Source organism: Mustela nivalis (assembly GCF_964662115.1).
Source record: "Mustela nivalis genome assembly, chromosome: 11".
NCBI classification, from domain to species: Eukaryota; Metazoa; Chordata; class Mammalia; order Carnivora; family Mustelidae; genus Mustela; species Mustela nivalis.
Genome location: NC_139030.1, coordinates 49,607,681 through 49,633,328, shown reverse-complemented (window position 1 = coordinate 49,633,328; position 25,648 = coordinate 49,607,681). Strand labels below are relative to the sequence as shown.

Below are 25,648 nucleotides of genomic sequence, written 5' to 3'. Positions count from 1 at the left end.
TCATGGAATTCACAAGCAAGGAATTAAGTATAAAAGCACCTTGGATAGGGATTGGCAAAGCTTGTGCTTGACAATTCATAAAAGGATTTACCATGGAGGGCATAGGGCCTAGAGGCTTAGCATTAGAAGACGTCAAGGTACCAAAGCTGAATGTGGTCAGTTTTATAACTGATCTATGGTCAGGTCACTAACGAGCAATGCCATCCATAAACCTAGGGCACTGGCTAAGTGACTTAGAACAAAATGTGTGTGTGTAATAGTAAAGAAAGTTGTGATCAGAGCAAGCTGGTTCAGCCCCATTTGTTCTCCCAGGAGCTGCTTAACTCATTTCCAAATGATCTGAAACACAAACGCTTTCTTTTCCTCTAGCTTAGATCCAACTCAAAAGGAAGAAAAAAAAAAAAGTCAGTTTGTAAAGTAAATCAGAAGGTTTTTGGACATAATTGAACATTACTATTCCAGCAAACGGCTCACAACTCAGTCTTATCCAGATTCCTCAGCAGCAACAGTAATGAGCTAGGAAGAAAAAAGTCAAAAGGAAAAATGATCTCCTTGACCATCTCTCAAATAGGGGAAAACACATTGTGCCAAGCAAGCAAAAGTGCACATGAACAGGTCTCTTATTAGCAGCTAGTGGCACCCCCAAGCAAACAGAATCTGCAGTTAGTTTAGAACCTGTAGCTCAGGTTTACAGAGAAGCAGTATTTTTTCTGTTCTGTCATCGCCCTTGGCTAAAGCAGTTCTGAAAGTTCAGCCGAAACCAAACAAAAAACTAGGATGAGAGAAAGGGGAAGGAAGGTGGAAAGGAGTGTAGAAAAGAGGAAATAAGTAACAAAGAAAAGAATCAGTGAAGGTTTGGTAGGACAGGGGTAAGTCATCTACAAGATCACACTGATCATGGCATTGTGAAGAAAGAGCTCAGAAAGGAAGTAGACAAAATCTAGAATCTGATGAACATTAAGAACTGATAGAAATCTCTTCTGTAGACTATAAGGCTAGGTTTTCAGAATATATCTCAGACTGATGGTACTAAATAGAACAGCATGGGGCGTCTGGGTGGCTCAGTGGGTTAAAGCCTCGGCCTTCAGCTCAGGTCATGATCCCAGGGTCCTAGGATGGAGCCCTGCATCAGGCTCTCTGCTCAGCGGGAAACCTGCTTCCCTCCCTCCCTCTTTGTCTATCTGCCTATTTGTGATCTCTGTCTGTCAAATAAATAAAAATCTTAAAAAAAAAAAACAAAAAAAAAAAACAAAAACACACTCCTGTGCACTGCAGAACAGCATTCACATCTCTTAGCTACAACATGCATTCTCAGCTCACCTCACCTGCTTCTCCCCAATGTCTCACTGGCTCTAAGCCTAAGTGCCAAGCTCTGTTCATGATCATGCCTGTACTGTTCTTTTTCTTACAGCAAAGAGAAGGAAATCAAGTATCTTGTACCCTTGCCTCTACTCCAAGTGGAAAACCAAGATTTCACCTACTTTAAGAAAGAGTTTTCTTCTATTAAGCTCACCTCATTTATTTCCCTGGCCCTCGCGCCAAGGTTACATTGAGCCTTTCATGAGCCATAAGCTTTTTTACTGTCATGGGTTCCCTCATCCAGGAACTTATTAAAAATTATATTTAATGATCACATTGGGATAAAGGCAGATATATTAATCTTACACATTAGAATACTTTCTTTGATCTAAACTTTCCCTTTTTTCTTTTGATTTTAAAAGGAATTCAAATATTTTCATGGACCACTAAAAGTACTATGATCTTAGGCATTGTGGCCACCATGCCTAATGGATGTTAGCCCTGCCCCTCTGTATATTTGAGGTTACTGGAAAATCTGAAGCCCCAATTCACCTGTATGAGTGTGGAACACACAATCCATTACTACAGGTGAAATCACTGCCAGAGCAAGACCTCCTGGTGCAATTCTGATGCTCATCATAGCCATCTGTACAATCCGCATCACCATCACAGACCCAAGATTGGGGAATGCACTTCCTGGCTGGAGGCTCATTATTTGCACAGAGAAACTCAGAACTTGAGCAGCTGTGGCTGTCTGAAACCAAAGCACACAAGAAACAGAAACCACATGAAAACTCATTCCAGTAGTCAAATTCATTCTGAAACATTCCCTTTGCTTTACGTTACGTACTAGTGAGAGGGATGAAAGGAAAGTAGAGTACAACAGGTGGACAAGTCACATCGCTTTCATGTAACAGAATATAATAAAAAAAAAACCTTCAAATTTCCTTTTTAATTGCTCTAGACCTTGGATTTTTTTTAGAAGAAATAAAACATAATAAAGCATCTCATTAATTTACTATAAAATTTATGTAAAATAATACTTTTCCCTTAGAACTTCAGAAACCTACTCCCATTTTGTTATTTGTGTACCAAAAATGCCTCATACTTGGTAAAAATGTTTGGTTTATAAAGTGTACTCACAAAAACACAGTATGAGATAGGTATTTTTATGTCAGTTCTACAGATAAAAATTGGAGCTCAAACTAGATGACTCCAAGTCATAGATCTTTCTGAAGACCTAGTACTTTACACATAGGTCTTTCTCCTCCAAATTTAGACTTTTTCAACTATATTACAGCTACCACCCAAGTAGAATAAGCATATATAGGAACAGAATATATCACCAAGACTTGTCAGAAACCCTGACACTGTCAGGAAAGAGAAGAGATGCTAACACATCATCATTAATGCCTGCAGAACAAAAGAACCGGCATTTTATCCAATCACCCTGTGAATGAATGGGAAAAAAAGAGGGGGTGTCTTGGTGAGGTGAGATGGGAGAAGTACATGCTATAGTCTATGTTTGTGCAGCTGCCAACTGCCCATTTCAATGGATGGAGTACACATGGAACTATAGACAGGCACCAACGTCAATGACATATGGGGTTGCAATGAAATGCAAACATCAGGGAGCCATTGTTTTCATTGCTGATCATGAAAAGATACTCTTCTAAGACATCACAGTTAAAAGAGTTCCATGTTCTATCGGTAATGGAAAATGGTGTTCCATGGTCTGTTCCACAAATTACACAAAAGAAATAACCCTCCCACTACCCACTCCTCAAAATAATAGCAACAAGGTAATCAATGAAATTTGAGGCACGGTTAATTGCTACACTGTTTAAGGCTGCTAGTAAGATTGGCCAATTGAGTTCTCTTTATCTGCTCAAGAAGTTTAAGACATTATTCCTGTCAGCTAAATGCAAGAGAAAGACAATAAACAATAAAATCATTTTCTATCATTTTAAGGCATTTAAGTAGATGCTCTCCAACCATTTCAGAGTGGAAAAATAAAGGTAACAATTTATCAGCATGCACTAAATTAAAGAGGAATCTACCAGTCATACTCTCCAAAGACACAAAACCAATCTCCTGAGTTTCCTTAGAAGGTAACTCTGCAGAGGAACAAATGGTTTCTCTTACCACAGTGGTGCCTTTCATCCTCATCACTCATGTCTCCACAGTCATTATCTCCGTCACAGATCCATTCACTTCGAATGCACCTCCCACTGTCACACTTGAACTCATTACTTAAGCATGTTGCTTCAAGGTACTCTGAGAAAAGATTAAAAAAAAAAAAAAGTCTCAGGGAAAGAAAGTGGTCTGCAGTCTAAAAAATCTTAGAAGAAGCCTGCTATCACATGGACTGTCTAAAAAACTTGAGGAGAGCATTACCTAGCTATGTACAGCTCTGCTGGGTCCTCCAAGGAGACCGATACCAGTGACCAATGGTCTGCGACTGAAGCAGTTGATTGATGGTGGAAAGCCCTCACTATTTTTTGTTACTAGGATGTGATTTGCTATTTCCTTACAGGTATGATAGAGAATTAACAGTCTTTTCCCAAGAGGATATAAACTACTACTTCACACATTCCATTTTTAAGTCTACTTTTCATCCCAGAACATTTTATTTGATGTAGACTATCCCACCCAGCATGCCTGATCTCCATTTTCCTGTTCTCTTTTTTTGCTTTTCTCCATAGGACTTACCACCTTTCAACATGCTATATAATTTACTTATCTGTTTTGCTGCCTGTGTCCCCTCACCAGAATATAAGCCCAACGTGGGCCCCAAAGTACTTAGAACATAAGCACTCAATAAATGTTTGTTGATTTTAACTGATAAGATACGCTATGCTTTAAATTAGTCATCACTGACTCAAATTCTTTCATCATAAACCTACACGTCCTTATCAACTATTTGCCATAGGCCCATACACACAGGGTCCCCTCAAAATTAACCTAAGGCAAAAGAAAATTAGCTGCTAAGAAAGGAGTGTACATCACCATAACTTTTTTAAGAGACAAAGCTGCTCTGACACAAAAACACCACTTTTAGAAATTTAGCCCAGAAGAATCTTCCCACATATGCACAAAGAGGTTTCTAAAAGGATGTTCAAATAAATAAATAAATAGGTCTTCACCCCAGGATTACTTTTCATAGTGAAAAAATGAAAATAAGCTAAACATCCATCACATATGCAAAGGAAAAGTCACTTGGGCCACCCACACTTCAGAGTAATATTCAGCAGTGCCAAGGAATGAGTAGATCTGTGTTCACTAACAAGCTGACAAGGTGCAGTTAAGCTGTAAGGGGCAGAGCTGCAGAAAAAGATGCATAGTAAGATCTCTATTTGTGTTTTAAAAATTATATATGAAAATATACAGCAAAAGGTAAGGAGAATTCACACTCACCCTTTGCAGTGATTATCTCTGGGGAGTGAGATTAGAGAAGGCTGAGAAAATGTAAATTTTGCTTTTTTGTATACACCTTATGACTTGTAATACTCTTACATATTATGAGAATGTATTCATAAATAAGACATGCAGTTGGTACCACTTACTGACTCTGGTTCCCATAGAGAAGTTCAGAAAGTATACTTACTCTTCGTACTTTTGAACCCATCATTCACATGTCTAAATCATTCCCTAACACTATTCTACTCACAGTTATGTATTTATATAAAGATCCTCAAAACTCTACATGTTCTTTGCTTTCCACAAAACTTTCAGTGTTGGGGAAAAAGAACTTGGCAAAGAATTTCAGATACCACTCTCCTGAGAGAGAACAGGGACAGAAAATAGTCTGAATTCATCTATAAAACTCTAAAAACGGTACTAAGAAAACATCCCCCAAATAAAAAGTTTTTATATGAGGATTGTATTGTAGACGATTGGATTATAACAACGGGGGAATAAAAACCATTCAAGTGGTTAAAATTGAGGCAATTAACTCAAATATAACCACTTGATGGAATACTATACTGCCATTAAAAACAAGTATGAAGACTGTGTAACAAAGATCAGCAAACTTTCTTTTTACCAGATAGCAAATATTTTAGGCTTATAGGACAAGTGTTCTCTGTCACACTTACCTGATACTGCCACTGTAGCACATAGCAGCCACAGACAGTATGTCGCTGCCTTCTAATAAAACTTTATAAAGCCAGGCAGCTGGCCATGGCTGTAGTCTGCAGAATGATTTATTAACAGATAAAAAAAGCAATGACCATTACATTTTTTAAAATGTGCATGGATATAGATTAGAACTTGTAAAGGTTAACAGCAGCCTCCAAATACAAATAGGTAGAAGTGTCTCCAGGAATACAACCAGAGGGGCTCTATAACTTCTTGGGAAACTCAGATGGCCATGGGACCTTACCTCATAAGCTGGCACACAGACCAGGAGGAGGATGTGTGCCATAATATGCCTCTTCCCTTTGGATACAATCATTCTAGTCTCTTTTGGATCCTCCCATAGCCTTGTGGGCTACAACTGAACCAAATTCAGAAATCCCAATTCACAGTCAATTAAAATTAATTGAGTTCTACATGCCAGGCACAGTATTAGGTGCATCACCAACATAATTTCATTTCATGGACATCAGTCAGCAGCCTCTAAATGCTGATCCCTCCTCACACTAACAGGTTTTTAATGACTCTCTGCTGAGTGGTTTCACCCTCCTAGCTGAAAGCAGGAGCAGAGAGCGCAAACAGTAGGCAGCTCTGGTCCTAGACTGTACTTGGAAGCAGTGAAAGAGTTTCTCTCACTGCATCATAACACTTGGCATGCTTGCTTGCTTGCTCTCTTACCACAAGTGGAAGGTTCATCAGAGCCATCAGGACAATCTCTTTCCTCGTCACAGTACCAGTGTCTCGGGATACAACGTCCAGATGTGCAGGCAAACTCATCACTGGTGCACGTATGAGAAGCTGAGGATGGAGGTAAAACCCAGGAGTAAAATACAAGCTTGTTCCCGTCAACCTTAACCATCTGCCCACAGCTCTGAACTAGGTAACTGGTGCCAGGGAAGGAAGGCTGAGACCTGGAAAAGGGTTATATATAAGATTTGTACGGGGAGGAAGGGATGGGGGTGCAGGGAGAGAAGGCGGACAGTACTGTTTCAGTTTTCCAGAATTTCTCTTTCTAGATTCTAGAAACCCAACAATAAATTGTATTTGTTAGAAATATCTAAGAAATATCTCTTTCATACATGAAACCACAAGTTATGGATAAGAAGATTTGGCTCTATGTTGTCTGCAGTAACCTAAAATTGGATTAATTCTATGGAAATAGTATGAAAAGCAAAAACAACATATAACCATATCTGAGCTCAGCACACATGGTTCTAAAAAGAAAGTTGTGCTCTTATTCATTCTTATGGGATCTTTATTTAAGTAAAAATGACTCTACCTATGTTTGATCGTTGATTAATTCACGTAACCCTGATCAGATGTATTTTCTAAACTGTTATGTGGGTAGTATAAACCAGAAACAGGTCTTACAATTCTTCTGGTCTGCAAGGCCCCTTACTTTGGCCCAAGATATCAGATGATTTGCCAGGGGTAAAACTGATCAGGAAGCAGAGGCCCCTGAAAGGTCAGTGCTGTCTTTAATCTATATGTCCCATTCTGATGGCTACATCCTGAATACTGCTTCTTCCTGCGGCTGTTATTACAACCGATGCCTGCTCTTGGCCTATACCTTCCTCTGGTGATAATTACTAAATTCTTTAATTATGCACCTATTACACTAATAGACTCAAAGTTACTGAGCTTAAGAAAGGCCTCCTGATTTGATCTATAAATACAGGAAAATGCTTGACTGAAAATGAAATAAAGTTTTCTGAAATTCAAGCATATTAAAAAGATACAAAAATTCTTGCAGTTACTAAATAGTAACTATAATCAAATGAAGAGCAAATGTAAGGGCTTGACCAGCACATTCTGCCTGGGGTTCCTGAAGACAAAAGGCCCTTGACTCTGGGAGAAATGGCTCTTCAATTATAAAAATTCAGGGACCACAGCAAGTCTCTGAAGAAATATTTGGAGTAGGGGATCCATCCAGAGAACAGAGACAGGGGCTGCTTACACTCTTCCAATCACATACTAAAGTAACTGCCTGCTCCATCTACCGATTCAGTCAACTTATGCTGACTAGTAGCCCAAAGACCTTTAGCTCCAGATAGGCATCCCTGAACCACAGAAGGAACAGCCTGGCTCTCTTACCACAGAAAATAGGGCTTTCATCACTCATGTCTCCACAGTCATTGTCTTCATCACACAAGTAAAAATGAGGAATGCAAATGTTTGTCGTCTGACATTTTACATGGCCGGGCTGGCAGGTGCGATCAGCTTTGAAAAGATAAAAGAGAAACATTTGGAACCGATCCACGCCATACACAGAACATTAAAATTTTTTAATGTCCATGCTAACAGAGCTACTGGACTCAAAACACCAGAAGGGAAGCATGTTTAAAGCTCTCACAAAGGCATCATCCACAACATTCATTTCCTACCATCGCTTCTAAAGTAGAAGGAGGTATTTCCAGCTATGGGGGGGGGGGGGTATGCTTACTTTGTAGTTTAAGTCATCCATTTTAATTATTTAATAGCACCAACAAGAGTCTCAACACTTAGTTAAATAAACTATAGTGTATCCACACAATGGGGTAATATGTAGCTATAAAAAGGAATGAAGATCTCTAAACACTGGTAAGGAATGATGGTATGATCTCCAGCACATGTTGTTAACAGAAAGAAAGCAAGATGCAAAAAACCACAGACTATCTTTTGTGTGAGAAAAAAACAGTATGTTTGAGTGTGTAACAACAGAGAGAGATGCTTATGTTAAAAAACAATAATGAATCTCCAGGCTTCCAAGATGTTGAAAGGAAAGAAGGCTATGGGAAGAAGGTGGTCCCAGCCCCTTCTATTCTAAAGAAGCAGGAAGCCAAGGTGGTGGTCAGTCTTCCATCTGAGAAAAGGTTCAAGATTTCTTGCATCGGACAGGACATGTAGCCCTAAAGGGACCTCACTAACTTTGTCAAATGGCCTGGCAACACCTGGCCACAGTGGCAAAGGGCTATTCTCAGTGAACATCTAGAAGCACCTCCCACAATTAATCACCTCATGCAGGCTTTGGACAGCCAGAGAGCTTCTCCACCACTTAAGTTGGCCCATAAATACAGACCAGGGACAAAGCAAGAGAAGCAGCAGAGACCGTTGGCCCAGGCTGAGAGACAGCTGCTGGCAAAGGGGATGTCCCCACTAAGCAGCTGCCTGTCCTTCAAGTTGGGGTTAATACTGTCACCACCCTTGGTTTAAAACAAGGCGGCTCAGCTGGTAGTGACTGAACATGCTGTGGATCCCACTGAGCTGGCTGTCTTCTTGCCTGCTCTGTATTGTAGGATGGGCGCTCCCTTCTGCATTATCAAGGGGAAGGCCAGGCTGGGCGTCTGGTGCATAGAAGACCTGCATCACTGTCACTTTCACACCGGTTAACGGAGAAGACTAAGGAGCTCTGGCTAAGCTAGTGGAAGCTATCAGAAGCAATGACAATGACAGCTACGATGACATCCATGGTCAATGGAGAAGCAACGACCTGGGTCCAAAATCCATTGCAAAGCTAGAAAAGGCAAAGGTTAAAGGACTCGATGCTGTTGAAGTTTCTGTACATAAAAAGTAATAAAAAGCTCTCTTTCAGCTAGTGTCAAAAAAAATAATGAAAAAATAAAATGACAGTTGTCACACCTATGGATAGATTGAGAATAGATCAGAGTGAGTGGAATGGAGAAAACTGGAGAAAATGGAAAAAAAAAAAAGGAGAGAAGACTGCTGTGAATATACCTCATCATGTAATTTTGACCACAGAACCACGTATTATTTTGTATTGTTTTGTATAAATGTAAACAGGGGAAATGGAGGAAACAGACTCATCATTTATTGATAAACGTTGGAGTTGGATAATGGATATATTTTACTATTCTTTGTACTTTGGTGTATGTTTGAAATTTTCCATAAGAAGGAGTTCTTTTAAAATGCATAGCCGAAGAAATATTGTATGTAATTCTACCTACAAAAGCAGCAGAACAAGTAGATATATCCAAACTGAAATGTATTTGAATTTACACACTGCTCTTCTCTTTTCCCTACATGCTAAAGAGCAAATCCCAGAAATTTTGGAAAAATCAATAAAACAATTTACCAGAAAAATGAAAGAAAGAAATCATTTTAGCTTTGTGCAGAACAAAGATTAACCATATCACATTTAGACAATAGTTTTTGTCAGCAACTACTGGTAAAGTCTTAAAACAATCAAAAATTTTGTCAAGTGAGTTTTTAATCTGGCAGATAAATAAACCAAGGATAAAATAGTCGAGATTAAAATATTCAATGGTCATGTGGGTCCATAAATTTAGGTGAATAATTAGATATATTAGATTTGTTTTTACAAAACCATTTAGCAGAATATAATAAAATGAAACTTATATTCTAGATGAATACTTAGGGTTCTTTTTTTTTTTTTGTAGAAAGCCTTTGTTTCTACATAAAAACTATCTCCCATGAGGTGAAAGAGACTCCAAACAAAACAAAACACACACACACACACACACACACACACACAAAACCCAAAACAAATAAGCAAACAAAGAGAGTTCAGACCCACAAAGCAGAATAAGTCCTTGATGAACTTACAGCAATTTTTCTCATCTGAGGTATCATTATCATGGCAGTTGTTGATGCCATTGCAGACAAACTGAAGAGGAATGCACCTTTTATTACCGCAGGTAAACTCCACAGTGGCATTACAGTCCCTGAACAGGCACCCTGCCTCATCACTGTTGTCACCACAGTCATTGTAGTGGTCACAGCGATAATGATACTGGACGCATCGCCCATTGGCACAGGTGAAGGCTGTCGGGTGGCAGGTGTGAAATGCTACAAGGAGGAAAAAACATTGAAGAGAGTTCCCGATCACAGAGCATCATCCTAGTTTCTAAAAAAGTACAATCAAATAAAATGGATTCTTTGAGGTTACCTTCTAAAGCAAAAATGGCTGCAAAACGGACTGCGTGCAAAGTGAAATAAACTTTAAATTAGATCAAACAAAATATGTTGTATACTTTTCTTAGGCAAATTAGGTACTTTAAGCGAATGTTGGAGTCGCTTTGCTTCCTCTACCATCTCAATTTAAAATTTTACCCCAATCCCAGAAAAGCATGCAAATACAATGTCTTTGGGGAAAATCAAACTCTTAGCTCCTATAGTCTATTGGAAAAATGTAGCTAATTTCTAGTGTTTGACTCACCCCATCCAGATGGAAGCTGAATACTGAATGATTTCAGTAAATTACTAATGATCCTTCTGCTATGAAAATTAATAAAATGATAACAATCATCGAATAGAGCTCCCAGTTCCATGCTAAGTCATGCTTGACATGCACCAATCCCCATGCTGTGATTTTTATGTATTGCTTCTCTCACTCCTCACAAAAATCCTAGGAATATCTCCATCTAACAGATGAGGTGTCGGAGGCTCAGATAGGTTAGGTCACTTTCCTGAGGCTGCACAGATTATAAAGGGAAGAGCTAGGATTTTAATCCAGCCCCTTTGCTCTTAACCACTACAGAGGTGCTTTCTAATAAAGCATCAACACTAATCCCTGGCATGTACATCAGCTTATATGGGATTTAACAGTCTGAGTTCTTGGACTAAATGTTTTCAGTTCTAACAGGACATATAGGCAAAAAATTCACAGCTATTCACACACAGCAGGACTCTGTACCGAACACTTGGCATAAAGACAAGTTTATAGCCTAACAAAAACTCCAGGAATCCAACTCACCACAGACACTTTCCAACTCATCACTGCCATCACCACAGTCATTATCATTGTCACATTTCCATTGTTCCGAGATGCAGTGTCCATTGAGGCATGTGAACTTGGAATTGTCACACCGTGTACCATTGTCCACGATGCAATGCTTTTTATTGTTGGCCAGATACCAGTGGCCCTCATGTGGACACTGGCACTCAGCACCGTTTGGACCTGGAAAAAAAAAAAAAAGTTGGCCCAAAAAGCAAAACATCTGTGGAGCACCCATTCATATTCTCTCTTCCAGAATAGCAGTGGCAATATTTCTATAGTAAAGGCACTGTAAGGCAAGCCATAGAAACTCTTCCCATCAGCCTCTCAACTACATTCTGCGTCATTTGTCCATGAAGAACCACCACCAAGTCCAATAAATGTGGCTAATTTACCCTAATCATTAACAACTAGCTCTTGCCTACACTGAAACAATAGAAATGATCCTCCCTTCTTAGGAACATCTGTAAAACAACAGCATCAAAAGATACATCTTTCTGCGAATCTGTTGCTATCTATAAACCACACTATGGGATACATAAGAATCACACTTTCAAGTATGATCAGAAATACTTCAGACTATAAACAGTACCTCCTAAGTGGAAGAACTAGATCCCTTCCTAAGGGAGGTAAGCTCTTTGATGGAATTTCTATCCAAGTCACTAAGTTTGGCATCCAAAGACCCCATCTTTCTTTCTACTCCCATCAAGCCTGATGGGAGTGCTCCACATTAAATGGAAAAGAAATCTGTCAAAGTCTTCCTCTAAACCTACAAATACCCAAATCTAGTTTATGAATTATCCTGAAAGCAAGGAGAACTTGGAGTTTTTCTACCCCTCTTGGAGCTGAATATCCCCCCTCAGCCTTCCCTACCAATCATTATCATTATTACCCTACATGATTCAGTCTTCATTGGCAATGTCTTACCTGGTGCACAAATATGGCTGCAGCCTCCATTAAACTCGCTGCAAGGATTGCTACACTGTTGCTGAGGATTCTTCACAGCAACACGAATACCATTAGGCGGGGAGGGAAAATTCACGGTCATTGCCATCTGACCTGACCCATCATATTTGTTAGCTCGATAAATTCTTCTCGTGCTCCAGTCAGTCCAATAAATATACTGGTCATAGACAGTCATGCTAAAAGGATGAAAGACTGTAGATACAATGACCTCACGCTGCGTGCCGATTAGAGTGCTGCGTTCAATCTTCTGCCTAAAATGAAGTATAAAAGAAAATGCTGGAATTCAAGAAGAATAAGCACCTCAAATGGCAGCCCAATGCCTGGGCCTAACCACTTCTTTTCACAAGCCCCCAACTTTCTTTTCAATATGGCCTACATAAATCACTGATTTCCAAGTATTAATATAACCTGTAAGTTATCCTAGAAAGGGAACCAGGCCAAAATTAGAAATAGGAGATTATGAAATAATACACACATTGCACGGAACTCAGTGTTTAGCACACAGTAGTCTCAATAAAATGTGAATTACTTTTTTCCTCCCACTCCCTTAATGACCTTCTCGATTTGTCATTTACCCAGTACTTGAAGATATTTACCTATAATGATCCAAATTTAGACACTAAATATCACTGCTTGCTTCCAAATGAGAGGATAAAAGATGAGATCATTAGGTGCTTAGTGTCACAAGCAGAAATCACAATCTTAAGAAAATAAGCAAAGTTAAGTTGAGATTCCTGATATGTAGACACCAGCAATAATAAATGAAATCCTTATTCCATTAAGATGATTGGAATGTGAGTAATCTGAGGGCTACTTAAAGAAGATACATGAGAAATTAGAGTCAACAGAAGTTTGTAAGGAAAATACTCTTAAATTGGCTAAGAAAAATCTATTTGAGAAGATGACCAATAGACAAAGACTAAAGGAAAATGTTTTTAACTGAAGGCTAAATAAAACCGAGAGAAAACTTAGTACCAATGTGCATTTAAAACTTGTCCACATTTTCTGGTAGTTAATTTTCTGATAGTTTAGATGGGGCCTGGAGATTATAAATTGAGTGATTACATTTGTAATTATAACTGAAATTAACTCATCTAGTAATGTATCCTTAGATGCCTTCTAGTTCTTATTCAATCTCATGATAGATCAATTTTGACAGGTACATCTACCAAGCTAGAATTCAGTTCATAAAACTGTGATTCTACATTTTGGCCATTTCCATTTGGCATATTATAATTTTATCATGTTATGCAAATCCCTCCTCTGAAAGTGAAAGCAAGAACTCTTCTTATCAGCACCCACAAAAGAATGAAAGAACTTACAGACTGGCATCTGCCCAGTAGAGAAGGTCATTCTCATGGTCCAGAGTGAGCCCATTGGGCCAGACCAGGCTGCTGTTCACAATAGGTACCCGGAAATTTCCTCCCAGTGTAGCTCTCTCAATTTTGGCATTAGTACCCCAGTCAGTCCAGTACATGTACCTAGTCATCCAAATGGAGTTGTAATTAATTCACAAGGATCATAATACCTTTTAGTTAAGAATGGCAGCCTTCTTCAACTGCAAAATCTCACATTTAATATATGGCAAATGAAACCCACTCCATTCTCATCTACACAACTTGCCCAAAAGCCAACCTTTCTAGCAACAACAAGAGTTACTTCCCATTAAAAACTGCTTGTGTTTTTTCACTTTTGAACATATAGCTACAGAGTTTCAAGCCCGTAAAATATTGGCTATGGACATAACACAATTTCGGGCCCCAACCCTTCCAGAAATAAACATAGAGAAATATGATAAATAAGACCATGGCATACCCTCGGCAAGGATCTAATACAATTGCTCTTGGCTTTGAAACATGGGCAATCACAGTGCGCTGAGAACCATCCTCAGCCATGGAGTAAATTGTCTGGTTGCTGTAGTCACTATAATATATTCTTCTATTGATCCAGTCAAAGGCAATGCCCTCAGGAGTCCCTCTACCTGGATATATACCAACAAACACACACAAAGGCATTAAGAGTCTCAAAGGCATTTTAGAATCTCTGGGTCAAACACATGTGTTGATTATGTTGCATCAACTTCCAAGAGAAGCTGCTCCTGGAGTGCCCTTACCTGAAATAATGGTCGTAGGAGACCTGGTCCCTGAATTTAGATTGACATACGAAATCTGACCATTTCCAGATCCTAAAGATTGTGTGAAGTAGATTCTGTTAGTTATGCCATCATAGGCGAGGTCTACAGCAATTCTTTCCACACGTATTTCTTCAAAAGGTGGGCTATGAGCCCCAGGGTCCAAGTGTAAGCTTCTCAAGGTATTCTCCAAGGCAAAGATGAGAAAATTTTCTGTTGCAATGGCACAGCTCTTGCCATCACCTTCTAGGGTTCCAAAGGCACAGCCACATTTTGGGGTGTTCAGTCCAGGCAAAGCAAAGCAGAAATGGGTGCATCCACCATTATTTTCCAAGCAAGGGTTGTTGTTGACCTCAGCTGGTGACCGAGGCTGAACACTCTGGTCAAAGACGGTCACATCTCTTAGCCACTTGAGATTGTCCCTTATCACTGTTGGTGGCTCACTGTTACCTGGTTCCTTGCTGGCTTGGAATATTTTTTTTAAATTCCTGTCTACCCATATGATAGAATTTCCAAAAACAGTGATGGCAAAAGGAGTTGGGTAACGACTGCCATAACGAATCACTTCAGATTGCTGTGCCTCAATACCAATCCTTGCAATTATATCTAAAGAATCATCAACCCAATAAACGTAGCCATTGCTATGGTCTACTGCCAAACCCCGTGGGGTGACAATGCCTTCTGATACAAGCACAGTTCGATTGGTACAATCAAGGAAAGAACGTTCAATCTTTGGGCTCGGCCCATAGTCAGCCCAGAAGAGGTATCTATGCTTGGGGTCTACAACAATATCCCTGGGCCTATCTGCAGTGGCTTTAAGGAGAATACGGCGGTAAGTGGTGTTGATCCGCAGAACTTCTATCAGTGTTTCAGACAGAAAAGCATTGGTGAAATAAAGATTTCCTGCAGGAAAATGAAAGAACATGCTGATAAATGCAAAACCAAGAAGGAAAAAGAGGGAAACTTTTCAAATTCAGAACAAAATATAAAAAGCTGAGGTTTGAGTCAATAAATGCTGTCTTTTACAAGATAGTGAACAGTCCCAGTTCAGAGTTAGAAAAATAAATATTTACTCTTAGGAACTAAAGAAACTGTTTTGGGGCACCTGGGTGGCTCAGTTGTTGGAGCACCTGACTCTTGGTTTTGGCTCAGGTCATGGTCTCAGGATGGGAGACCTAGCCCTGTGAAGAGCCTGCATGAAGCCCCATGTGAGGTTCCACGCTCAGTGGGGAGTCTGCTTGAGAGTCCCTCCCTTTCCGTTTGCCTCTCCCCAACCCTCACACACTCTCTTTCTCTCAAATAAATGAATAAATCCCTTTGAAAAAAATTGTTTCTTCACATTGAAAGAGGAAGTGCCCGCCTTCAGCTTCTAAATCAGATCAGAATTCATAGCAAACGTCATAACCCACTTGCTACTGAAAAATCATTTTCCAGAATGTTCTTCCTCTTCCACCTGAATGTTTAACACCTAAATCTCCAAACACTCTAATACACATTATCATAGCATAACTTCTACTCCCAACATGACAAAATGAGCAAAGAGGGAGAGCCAAGAGCTTCTCAGCTTAAAAGTCCTCCTTTATGTTTAGTACTAAGAGTCTAGTCTCAAAATTAGAATACATTTGATACATCTGTTTCTCAGTTCATCATTAAATAAAAACAAATGGTAATTTAAAATTAAGTACATGACCCCTGAACTAATATTATACTGTATGTTAACTAACTGGAATTTAAGTTAAAAAATTTTTAAGAAATTTGTTATGCAAGAGTGGAAACATGTCGAGTCTTACATGAGGGTAATGACCAACCAATTCAATGTCTTAGTACATCAAAGGAGAGACAGGGGTTATGAACAGGCAGGGTTCATGGGGAGCTGCAACAATGGTTAATGAGGGAATAAGTCAGTGGTGACGGGTTCTGTTACCACCTGGAGATCACATTTTATTCCTAGTGTTGTTTACAATATTAATAAGTGTATGCTGTATATGTCATTATTTAAAAAAATAAAAAATAAAAGTAATATAATTAGGTACATGAATCAATACGAATAAGTTAATGTAATACTGGGTCAAGCATTTCAATATAATTATAATAAAGAAGTGCCTAATGATCAAAGGATTTTTATACATTAACGAGATAAGCAATTAAGAATTTGTCAACTAAAACTGCTCAGCTTTAAAATAAATCATTGTCATTTCATGGTTCACTTACTTTAATATCCCTTCCTCTTTGAAAATTTAGACATTTCTAATTTAGAAATTAGGTGCTAATTTAAGTGTGAAAAAAAATCAACATAATTTTCCTAGCCATTCTGCCTATAGTTTTGATTGTTAATAATGGAAGAAAATGAATTGTTAGGACTCTGTCCACTGAAACACATTGTCATTAACTTAATAGGCATACAGCTTAGTCTAAAAGCATAATTCAATTTACATTAAATAATACCAATAGTTATCTAAAAAAAGACTTATAGCACATACAGCGTTAGATTAAACTTTCAAGCATAAAATAAAATGTAAACACCAAAATATTTCTCAATGAAATCCCTATACAGCTTACCTACCTGCTACCCAATCCACTGCAATGCCCCGAACTCCGTTTTCTCCTATCCCATCTGCAACGATGTTCCAAAAACCAGACCCATCGGGTCTGATTCTATAGATTGCATTATGAGTTAATACAGTGCTGCTAAAATCACACCAGTAAATAAAACCAGAAGACACATCGACATCCACATGCAGTGCATTTTGTCCTGAAACATTTAAGACAAGTTCATTAAACAATGCTCTAACTGGAACTAGAACTTTGACATTCCCGCCTTTCCTCTCCATCTGTCATTCCCAACCCCCTGCTCTGACCATGTCCCTGTGACAAAATAAAACTGTTTCTCAGTTGCAATGAGTACACCCAGCGCCCAGATCTTGGGTTTCTAAAAGCCATTTCCCACAATAAGGAGAACTGGCTCCCAAGAAAAATAGCTGATTCTAGGTTTGGGAAGGGAAGGTACAAGGTAAGCCTAGAAGCTCTTAGACCCAGAAGCAAGGAAGCACTCAAACACTCACGGAATCATGTCAAAAGAATACAGGCAGTCATTGATTCCAACAGAAAATCTACTTGGCCAAAATGAGGCCAATACAGTATCAAGAGTAATTGTGGTAAATGTTTTAACACACTGAATTTTAAAAATGAATAAAAACTTGAATCTATGATGACACTGTGCCCCTGAAACCAGTAACATTAAATGTACATCTATGCATGTGCATGTACTCAGATTGAGCATTCAAATATGTTAAAATAACAATTTCAAATGTGTTAAAACTAACAATTTTTCTATCTAGGTTTACAATGTAAGGATGGCCACTGTACCTTTCATTCAACTTTTCTGATTTGAAATTTTTCAAAATGAAAAGTTGGGAGAAAAAATAATTGATTTTATGATCTTTATAAGATCGTAATTTAGAGACATAACATTTCAGATGTGGGGAAAACAAAGCAGAGTCATGCGTACTTGTGCCTAACACCATCAGCCAAGAGCATACATGGTACCAGACATCCCCTGACTCCTTCCACCATGTGTATGGTCATCTCTTCTGGCCATCTCTTCCTCCCCTCCATTCCCTTCACCCTTTTTCTTCCTTTTCTATCTTTTATTTCTATCATTACCTGTGACATACCCCTTGTGATGGTCGTGAACACTTGGTTCCTCCTACAGTAACAGTGATCACTTTCTATGTTCATAGTATACAAACACAAAATACTGCAAAAATACAGTTACTAAGAAGATTCTAATATGGCCAACTCATTTATTTCAACTCATCAAATATATAATAAACCAGATTATGGACTACTGTATTACTATTCTAAATAAGAGTCTAACCTTGATCCCAAATATCCATTAACCGTTCTTCTAAACACCAACTCTGCATACTTCCTGCAGTCTCATGCTACATTCTATCTTGCTCTAGGCCTCTCATTCTCAGTGTGATCCATGGACCAGAGACATCATCATGCCCTGGGAACTTGCTAGGAATGCAAGCTGAGGGTTGAAGAAGGGAAGGGAGTGGGGGTTGCTGGGTGACAGGCATTAAGGAGGGCACATGATCTGATGAGCACTGGGTGTTATATGCAACCAATGTTAATGAACACTACATCAAAAACTAATGGTGGGTTGAAGTGCCTGGGTGGCTCGGTGGGTTGAGCCTCTGCCTTTGGCTCCGGTCAAATAAATCTGTCAAATACATAAAATCTTTAAAAAAAAAAAAAAAAAAAAAAAAAAAACTAATGATGGCTAATTAAACTTAATTTTAAAATTTTTTTAAATTTTTAGAAATTAAAAATTTTTTTAAAGATTTTATTTATTTATTTGACAGAGAGATGACAAGTAGGCAGGGAGGCAGGCAGAGAGAGAGAGGAGAGGAAGCAGGCTCCCTGCCAAGCAGAGAGCCTGATGTGGGGATCAATCCCTGGACCCTGGGATCATGACCTGAGCTGAAGGCAGAGGATTTAACCCACTGAGCCACCCAGGCGCCCCAGAAAATAAAATGATTTTTTAAAAAAAGGAATGTGGATTCTCTAGCCTTACTCCAGATGACTAAATGGGGAAATCTGGAGATGGGGCCAAGATCTGAGTTTTAACAAGCTCTCCAATTCGGATGTACACTAACGTTTGAGAACAATTCAAGGCAGAGCCAGTGTATCTCAAGGGAAAGACCAGCTTCATTACATGCTAAATCCAAACATGGAGAATGGCTTTATGGCACCAAGAATTTCACATGGCAGCAGAGTGAAATCTTACATCTACTGGAGTTGGCATACCTGGGATGCCCACTGGCACCATGGCTTCAGAGTGATCTGAAACTTCCAAGCTGAAGCCTGTGATTATAGACAGCATTGAAACAACAAGAAAAGAGCTATATGGAGAACAGGTCCGATTATCAGGGTTGAGTTTCAGTCCACTGGCACAGGCACATGAGAACAATCCTCCTGGTGTAGGCAGGCAAATCTGCTGACAGGCATTCCGATTGTTGCTGCAGCCATTGGAGGATGAATCTAAATGAAATCAAAATTAGTTTGTAACTTTTGACCTCACATACTTGACACTCTACCTCAAATATCTTGTATTGGGTCACCGAATAATTCATTACAAAAAATCAGTAACAAAATACAGCACCTGGGTTAACAATCTAAAAACAGTATTGAAGAGACTACAGCTTGAACAATTAACACACAAAGGTAGACAACTATTATAGAGAATGGAACATCCATTTTTTTCTTCCATAAATCATAGAGAAATTAGAAGAATTGGGGAAATCAGTGTGCAAATTCTAATTTTGTTAACCCTTCTGACCTATGTACTGGCATTTAAAATTATACCAGTTTTAATTATATGATCAACAATGTGATGGGCATTTGATTTAGAATATATTAATTAAGAACATTTAAAGGTTTTTTTCACATGCAATAAAAACAAAGGCCAAGTGACAAACCTAGGTTACAGACAGCAAACTGTTTAGTCAACTTTGGTTAGAGACTAAAAGCTACAAAATATGTCAAAACTTCCAAATGTAATTTCTGTATCACAATGCTAGTTTAAGGGGCAAATCAAAAGTTAGATTATCTACGAAAAAATGCTGAAAACAGCCAAGTATTCCCTTTAAGATTAGAAATTCTAACCTATTAACACTTCCCCATCAGGTACCCGACCAATGTTTCCTGACCACCTTCAACGTGCCAGGAACTCATCTAGTTACTGGATAGAGAGCAAGAAACAAGACAGAAAAAAATGCCTGTCCTTATGGAGTTTACATTCTAACCAGAAATAACAGACAACAAACTGATAGATGTCAGGGACCGCTATGAAGCAAAGCAAAGTAAGGAATTTAAAATGATGGGGAAAGAATGGGGACTAAGCTTACTCTGAAGTCAGCCTGGCCTCTCAGATGCCAAGTTAGTCTCTGACACTCAGCCAACGTTAGGACAGGGCTATCATTTCAAAAATATTTGGGGTAATTTCAATTCACATGCATGTATGTGTACACGGGTCTATGTGCGGGTGTGAACTTACATATGTCAGTGTGCAGAAGTGTGAATGTCTGTACATTTTACATTCATGAACGTGTGTGTTTCAGTGACAAATACTTACCCTGTCTGTGATAAACTCGAAGACCCCTCAAATTTGCAAAATTCTCTCTCAAGACTACTTTGTTGTCCCCAGTGGCCTTATCAACTCTTTCAATGACTTCATAGTGTCCATCCGTGTAATAAAGGAAGGAACCATAGACAGCAATTCCCCAGGGGTGGGAAAGATGGTTCACCAGGATCATTCTATTTGTACCATCCACATTTCCTCTTTCGATCTAAAACATCAGAATTGTCATGATTTACTGATTAATGGTGAAATGAGAGAAACATTTAAAACTAACATTATCTCTCTGTTTTTTAACTTAATTTCAATTAGCCAACATATAGTACATCATTAATTTCAGATACAGAGTTCAGTACTTTATCAGGGATATAGAACACCCAGGGCTTATCACATCACAGGCCCTCCTTAATGCCCACCACCCAGTTACCCCAACCCCTCACCAACCTCCCCTCCAGCAAACTACATTCTCTTAATAAAACTACATCACATCTATCTAGCACTCTATCCTTCACAGACATTTTTCGGATCTGTTTTAGGATCTGATAGTCACAACTGCATGGAGCAGTAGGCCAGGCAAATGTCATCATGCCCATTTCACTGACAATGAAGTTTCAGCTCAATTAAGACAACTAATATTCTCAGATGTTGACGAAAAGGGGAACTAAACCTCGCTAGTCCTTGTCATATTCTGGACAAGGATACACATTTAGTGTCGAACACATTCTACAATTGGACTAGGAAACATGTTTTATTCAATGACAAGACAACAAGACTGAATGGGACAAGGTTGTCTTCGAATGGTGTATTGAATGGTGCTGTTGTATTCAAACAGGTAACAAGTCTTCATCAAAATGACCGTGATAAGCTGAAAAAGAACTCACAAAAATGAAGTTCCTAATGGGAAATGGCAAGTCTGCTTCTAGAAGAAAAATAAACTGTAGACACAGCTGGTTTGATTTCATTCCAGAAACTTGTCTCAAAGGCCTCCTCTATGCCAGGATCTGAGCCGAGTACTGGCAAGAGAGACAAATGAGGTTTGGCTCACGACCTCAATGGACAAGGAAACCCAGCAGTTACAAGAGCAGATTATGCCCTAGAAACTGACAGAAGTTCCAGAAAGTCAGAGCAGAGGGAAGATAAGCTTGGAGGGGAGCTTTGAAGAAGCGGACCAGGACCAGATTAGCTGTCCAAGCTCAGCTGAGGTGTCTGGAGCTATTCCTCAAGCTGAGCAGTGATCAGACCTATTTGTTGTGGATTTATGAAGACAACATGCCTCCATCGTGAAAGTAAGGTTGATTAATGATAGCGATCATCCGATCAAGGCCCAGCAGGGTGGAAGTGGCAGAGAAAGGCTGCACCTGAGAAAAGAGGCAGAGGACAAATGGCCAGCACTTTTTGATGGATATTAGAGTGAGGGAAACATGAGGGCTCTGACCTGGGAGAAAAGATGGAGAGTCACACCTCCAGAAAGCCCACACATTCAGGAGGGCAGAGCAGATGTGAAAATAGGAAGGGAGAAAGGTGGTGGGCACTGTCTGGGACATATTAAGTTGCCAGAGAGATCACACCATGTGGTAAGAGTTCCCTCATTACTGCATACAGACACTGAAGTGCGCGAAGTGCTTTCACTCATCACTACTTCTATTCAGTGTTCTTAGTTTATCACCACTGTTAAGTCCATATTAGGATTGAAACTGGCACTGCTGAACTAATAACAAACTGAACATCGGACCTACTGTGCAACATTAAGGAGACCATCAATGTCCAAAACATCTGAAATCACCACTATTTAAAAAGCAGGGAAGAAAAGATGCAGTAGTAAAAAGAAGGGGCACATGCACCCCAATGTTCATAGCAGTAATGTCCACAAGATGCCAAGATGCCCTTCAACAGACAAATGGATAAAGAAGATGTGCTTTGTATATAAATGGAGTATTTATATACCATCAGAAAGGATGAATACCCACCATTTGCATCATCATGGATGGAACTGGAAGGGATTATGCTTAGTGAAATTAAGTCAAGCAGAGAAGGACCACTATCATAAGGTTTCACTCATATGTGGAATATAAGAAATAGAACAGAAGACCACAGGGGAAGGGAGGGAAAACTGAATGGGAAAAAATCACAGATGGAAACAAACCATGAGAGACTCTTGACTCTGGGAAACAAACTGAGGCTTACAGAAGGAAGGGACGTGGGTGGATGGGGTAACGGGGTGATGGGTATAAGGAGGGTGCATGTTGGGATGATGCGGGGTGTTATACACAACTAATGAACTGTTGAACAATACAACAAAAACTTGTGATGTACTAAATGCTGGTTAACTGAAAATAATAATGGTAATGATAATAATATTTACAGGGATTCATTTACTACCAACCACTGAGAGGAACTTACCAATGCAAAGACTGGATCACAGTCTGCTCTTCAGAAAAACAGATACATACTAATGATGAAATTTCATAAAAACAAATTACTAAAGATGATTTTAAATTAGAAAAAAATACCAATTAAAAAAATAAAAAACAGGGAAGAGACTGACACATATTCAATACAATATCCACAGCAATATTTTAATTGATCAATAGTTATTACTGAGCACCTTCTACATGCCTTGAACAGTGATGATCAAACATTATTTCTGTGAATGGATGTAATTATATAGTTTCTTCATCTTACTGCAGAAAATAATGAGCTCAACCTTGAAGTTTAAAATTACCACCAAAGGGACTTTTCCCATATGCATCAACCATGTCAAGACCTTAGACAATGGCACATAGCTAGGAGGGGATGCCATGCTCAAAGGCTTGGTATTTACTTTTTTATCCCCTTAGTCTCTACAACTGGAGAGCCTAGATAGCTTTCAAAGAAAATCACTGAAATCACTAAAACATGAAAGAAATGGCTCTTCAAGGACAAATAAGAAATGAAAAATGGAAATATTTTTATCTTGAAGAAAAGCAAAGGATCGGGGAAACGACAATGAAAATTATTCTATAAGGAACTATGCACAAACTAGTGAAAAATGACTTCAACTAGGGCAATATTTGCTCTAGGGAAAAAAGTTATTAGGAAGAAAGGGCAATAAAACACTGGTCCAAGTGGCCAAGGGAGGTTATTCAGGAACCCCAGACAGACAAGGAACATCAGTATCAGCTACACAAGCTAGGCAATGAAGATCAACAGAGTGCACGTACCACTCCCGAGCTCATGACCGCCCAGTAGAGTTTCTGCTCCTCAATATCAAGGGTGATGAACTCCACGTACTCAAGATTTCCCGAGAAGAGAACTTTTGGAAATTTTCCATCCATGTTAGCACTTGCAATCTTGGCCGGAACACTACCGTCTATTCCTTGGTCTGACCAGTACAGTTTCCTTCAACCATGGAAAAACACCAGCATTTCACAAAACAGACAGGCATAAAACAGTTACATTAAATATTTAAATGAAAAAAAAAGTGTTATTGATTGTCCTTGAAATGTGCACAGTTCAGTGGAGGAAATCTGAACTGTTAGTACCTTGTTAAAAGATGGAGGAGTACTTAGCTGGCGTTTTGTCAATGTCTGTATATTTTCTTATTATTATTAGGATAGAGTCTATTGAAAATGGTATTAGTGGCGCCTGGCTGGCTCAGTGGGGTAAGCCTCTGCCTTCGGCTCAGGTCATCATCTCAGGGTCCTGGGATGGAGCCCCACATCAGGCTCCCTGGCCTGCTTCCCCACCCCCCAACCCCGCCTGCCTCTCTGCCTACCATGATCTCTGTCAAATAAAATCTTATTAAAAAAAAAAAGAAAGAAAGAAAGAAAGAAAATGGTATTTAAAATAGGATGCTAGCAACCTACATTGATGGAGGATCCTTAACCCTGATCAGGTGAATTCAAAGTTTATTACTAAGAGCGAGCCTACATCAACAATCAATGTCTTTCAAAGAATCGCGCATATGCAGTCCTGGGAAGGACACTGGTACCTCCCTGCTTACTTCTCAGACCTGTTAGTTAACTCTTCTCCAAATCATCATCTGGCACAAGACCAGCTACTTTCTTTTCTGATTTTTGTGATGAAAAATGAAATATTGTACATAAACCTAATCTCCAACTGCCAAATACATAATACATAAAATTTCATTAATGTATATGAAGGGTTGCTTTCCAAGTCCTCTGTGGACATACCTTCTGGATATGAATCCAAGTTTCCATTCCTTCTACCTCATCTGCTGCAACAGCCTCAGGAGACTATGGTCTTTTCCCACAAGTCTTCAAAACGCTTCATTTCAATCGTTATTTGCAAACTTCTTGCACCCTCCATATGCCTGTCCATGAACCTCATCTTCAAATCTAAACTTCCCTACTTCTAAGTTCTCAAACTCTGACATTCTCTGCTTTGACCAAACTCTCCCATCTCTTCACTGCTCCTATTTTATTTCTTCTATTGTGTCTGTTCGTCAACCTTAAAACTTGCCTGAGCTTCCAAACCTTTGGTTCCTCTCTGCCTGGACTTAACGCATAAGCATTTTACCAACATCCTTATTTATTCTCTTGATCTCCCATTGTGCTTAACTTGTTAGTCATTGGCCCTGAGTTCCTGTCATAATTTTCTTTCTTCTCTCAAATTCCAGGCTACCAAAAGTTTGCTGGACAAAGTCACAAAACTCTTGTGACTTCTGAGTTGACCAAAAATTTAAGCTACGAAACCTTAACTGGGAACTCTCTCCCCTAGCTGAACATTTTCTCCTAACTAGTCTCCCTGCTCCTGGTTTCTTCCACTCTTATCTGACCTATCTTCCTGAAATACGTATTTGATTCTATCATAATTCCTTTCCTCCCAATTCCCAGCTGGCTTTTTATTTCTCAAAAGAATAAAATGTATCTTCTTAGTATAATGACATTAAAGTCCTTCCAGGATTTGTCCCCAAATACTTTTAGCTCCCATCCTGTCAACCACCCCTAACTCGAAACCTCTGGTTCCAGTCTTCCACATGATCATGCTAAAACCTTGAAATGTTTCTATGCCTTCACTGCTCACTTGACCTCAAGAACCACTCCCCAGTTCCAACCTACTCTCTACCTATGAGAAGCCTTGAATTCTTCAAGTTCTACTTCAAATGTTATCCAGTTATCCAATGTTGCTAATTTAAAGAACATAGAACAAAACACAAATTATATGCTTCACATTAACTCGGAGCTATTTCTCTTTCTCACTGAGCTCTGTATTTTTCAAAATGTTGGCATATGAA

General features: G+C 39.2%; 1 protein-coding gene and 1 pseudogene across 2 annotated transcripts in view; one reads left to right on the top strand and one right to left on the bottom strand.

Moving 5' to 3' along the window:
- LRP2 (LDL receptor related protein 2) overlaps nucleotides 1-25,648 on the bottom strand; it is a 197,737-nt gene that overhangs the window by 48,607 nt on the left and 123,482 nt on the right. The window contains exons 35-48 of the mRNA XM_082689243.1: nucleotides 23,613-23,790; nucleotides 20,410-20,623; nucleotides 19,083-19,316; nucleotides 16,831-17,019; nucleotides 14,250-15,170; nucleotides 13,952-14,117; nucleotides 13,459-13,617; nucleotides 12,098-12,387; nucleotides 11,150-11,353; nucleotides 10,000-10,242; nucleotides 7,531-7,656; nucleotides 6,115-6,234; nucleotides 3,445-3,576; nucleotides 1,852-2,053 (exon numbers count right to left, since the gene is read on the bottom strand). Of these exons, the coding sequence (XP_082545369.1) occupies nucleotides 1,852-2,053; nucleotides 3,445-3,576; nucleotides 6,115-6,234; nucleotides 7,531-7,656; nucleotides 10,000-10,242; nucleotides 11,150-11,353; nucleotides 12,098-12,387; nucleotides 13,459-13,617; nucleotides 13,952-14,117; nucleotides 14,250-15,170; nucleotides 16,831-17,019; nucleotides 19,083-19,316; nucleotides 20,410-20,623; nucleotides 23,613-23,790 (3,378 nt within the window). The remainder of the gene's footprint in view (nucleotides 1-1,851; nucleotides 2,054-3,444; nucleotides 3,577-6,114; nucleotides 6,235-7,530; nucleotides 7,657-9,999; nucleotides 10,243-11,149; nucleotides 11,354-12,097; nucleotides 12,388-13,458; nucleotides 13,618-13,951; nucleotides 14,118-14,249; nucleotides 15,171-16,830; nucleotides 17,020-19,082; nucleotides 19,317-20,409; nucleotides 20,624-23,612; nucleotides 23,791-25,648) is intronic.
- Nucleotides 8,186-8,989, top strand: LOC309843445 (large ribosomal subunit protein eL8 pseudogene; annotated as a pseudogene). The gene has a single exon. The product of its transcript is annotated as a large ribosomal subunit protein eL8 pseudogene (transcript).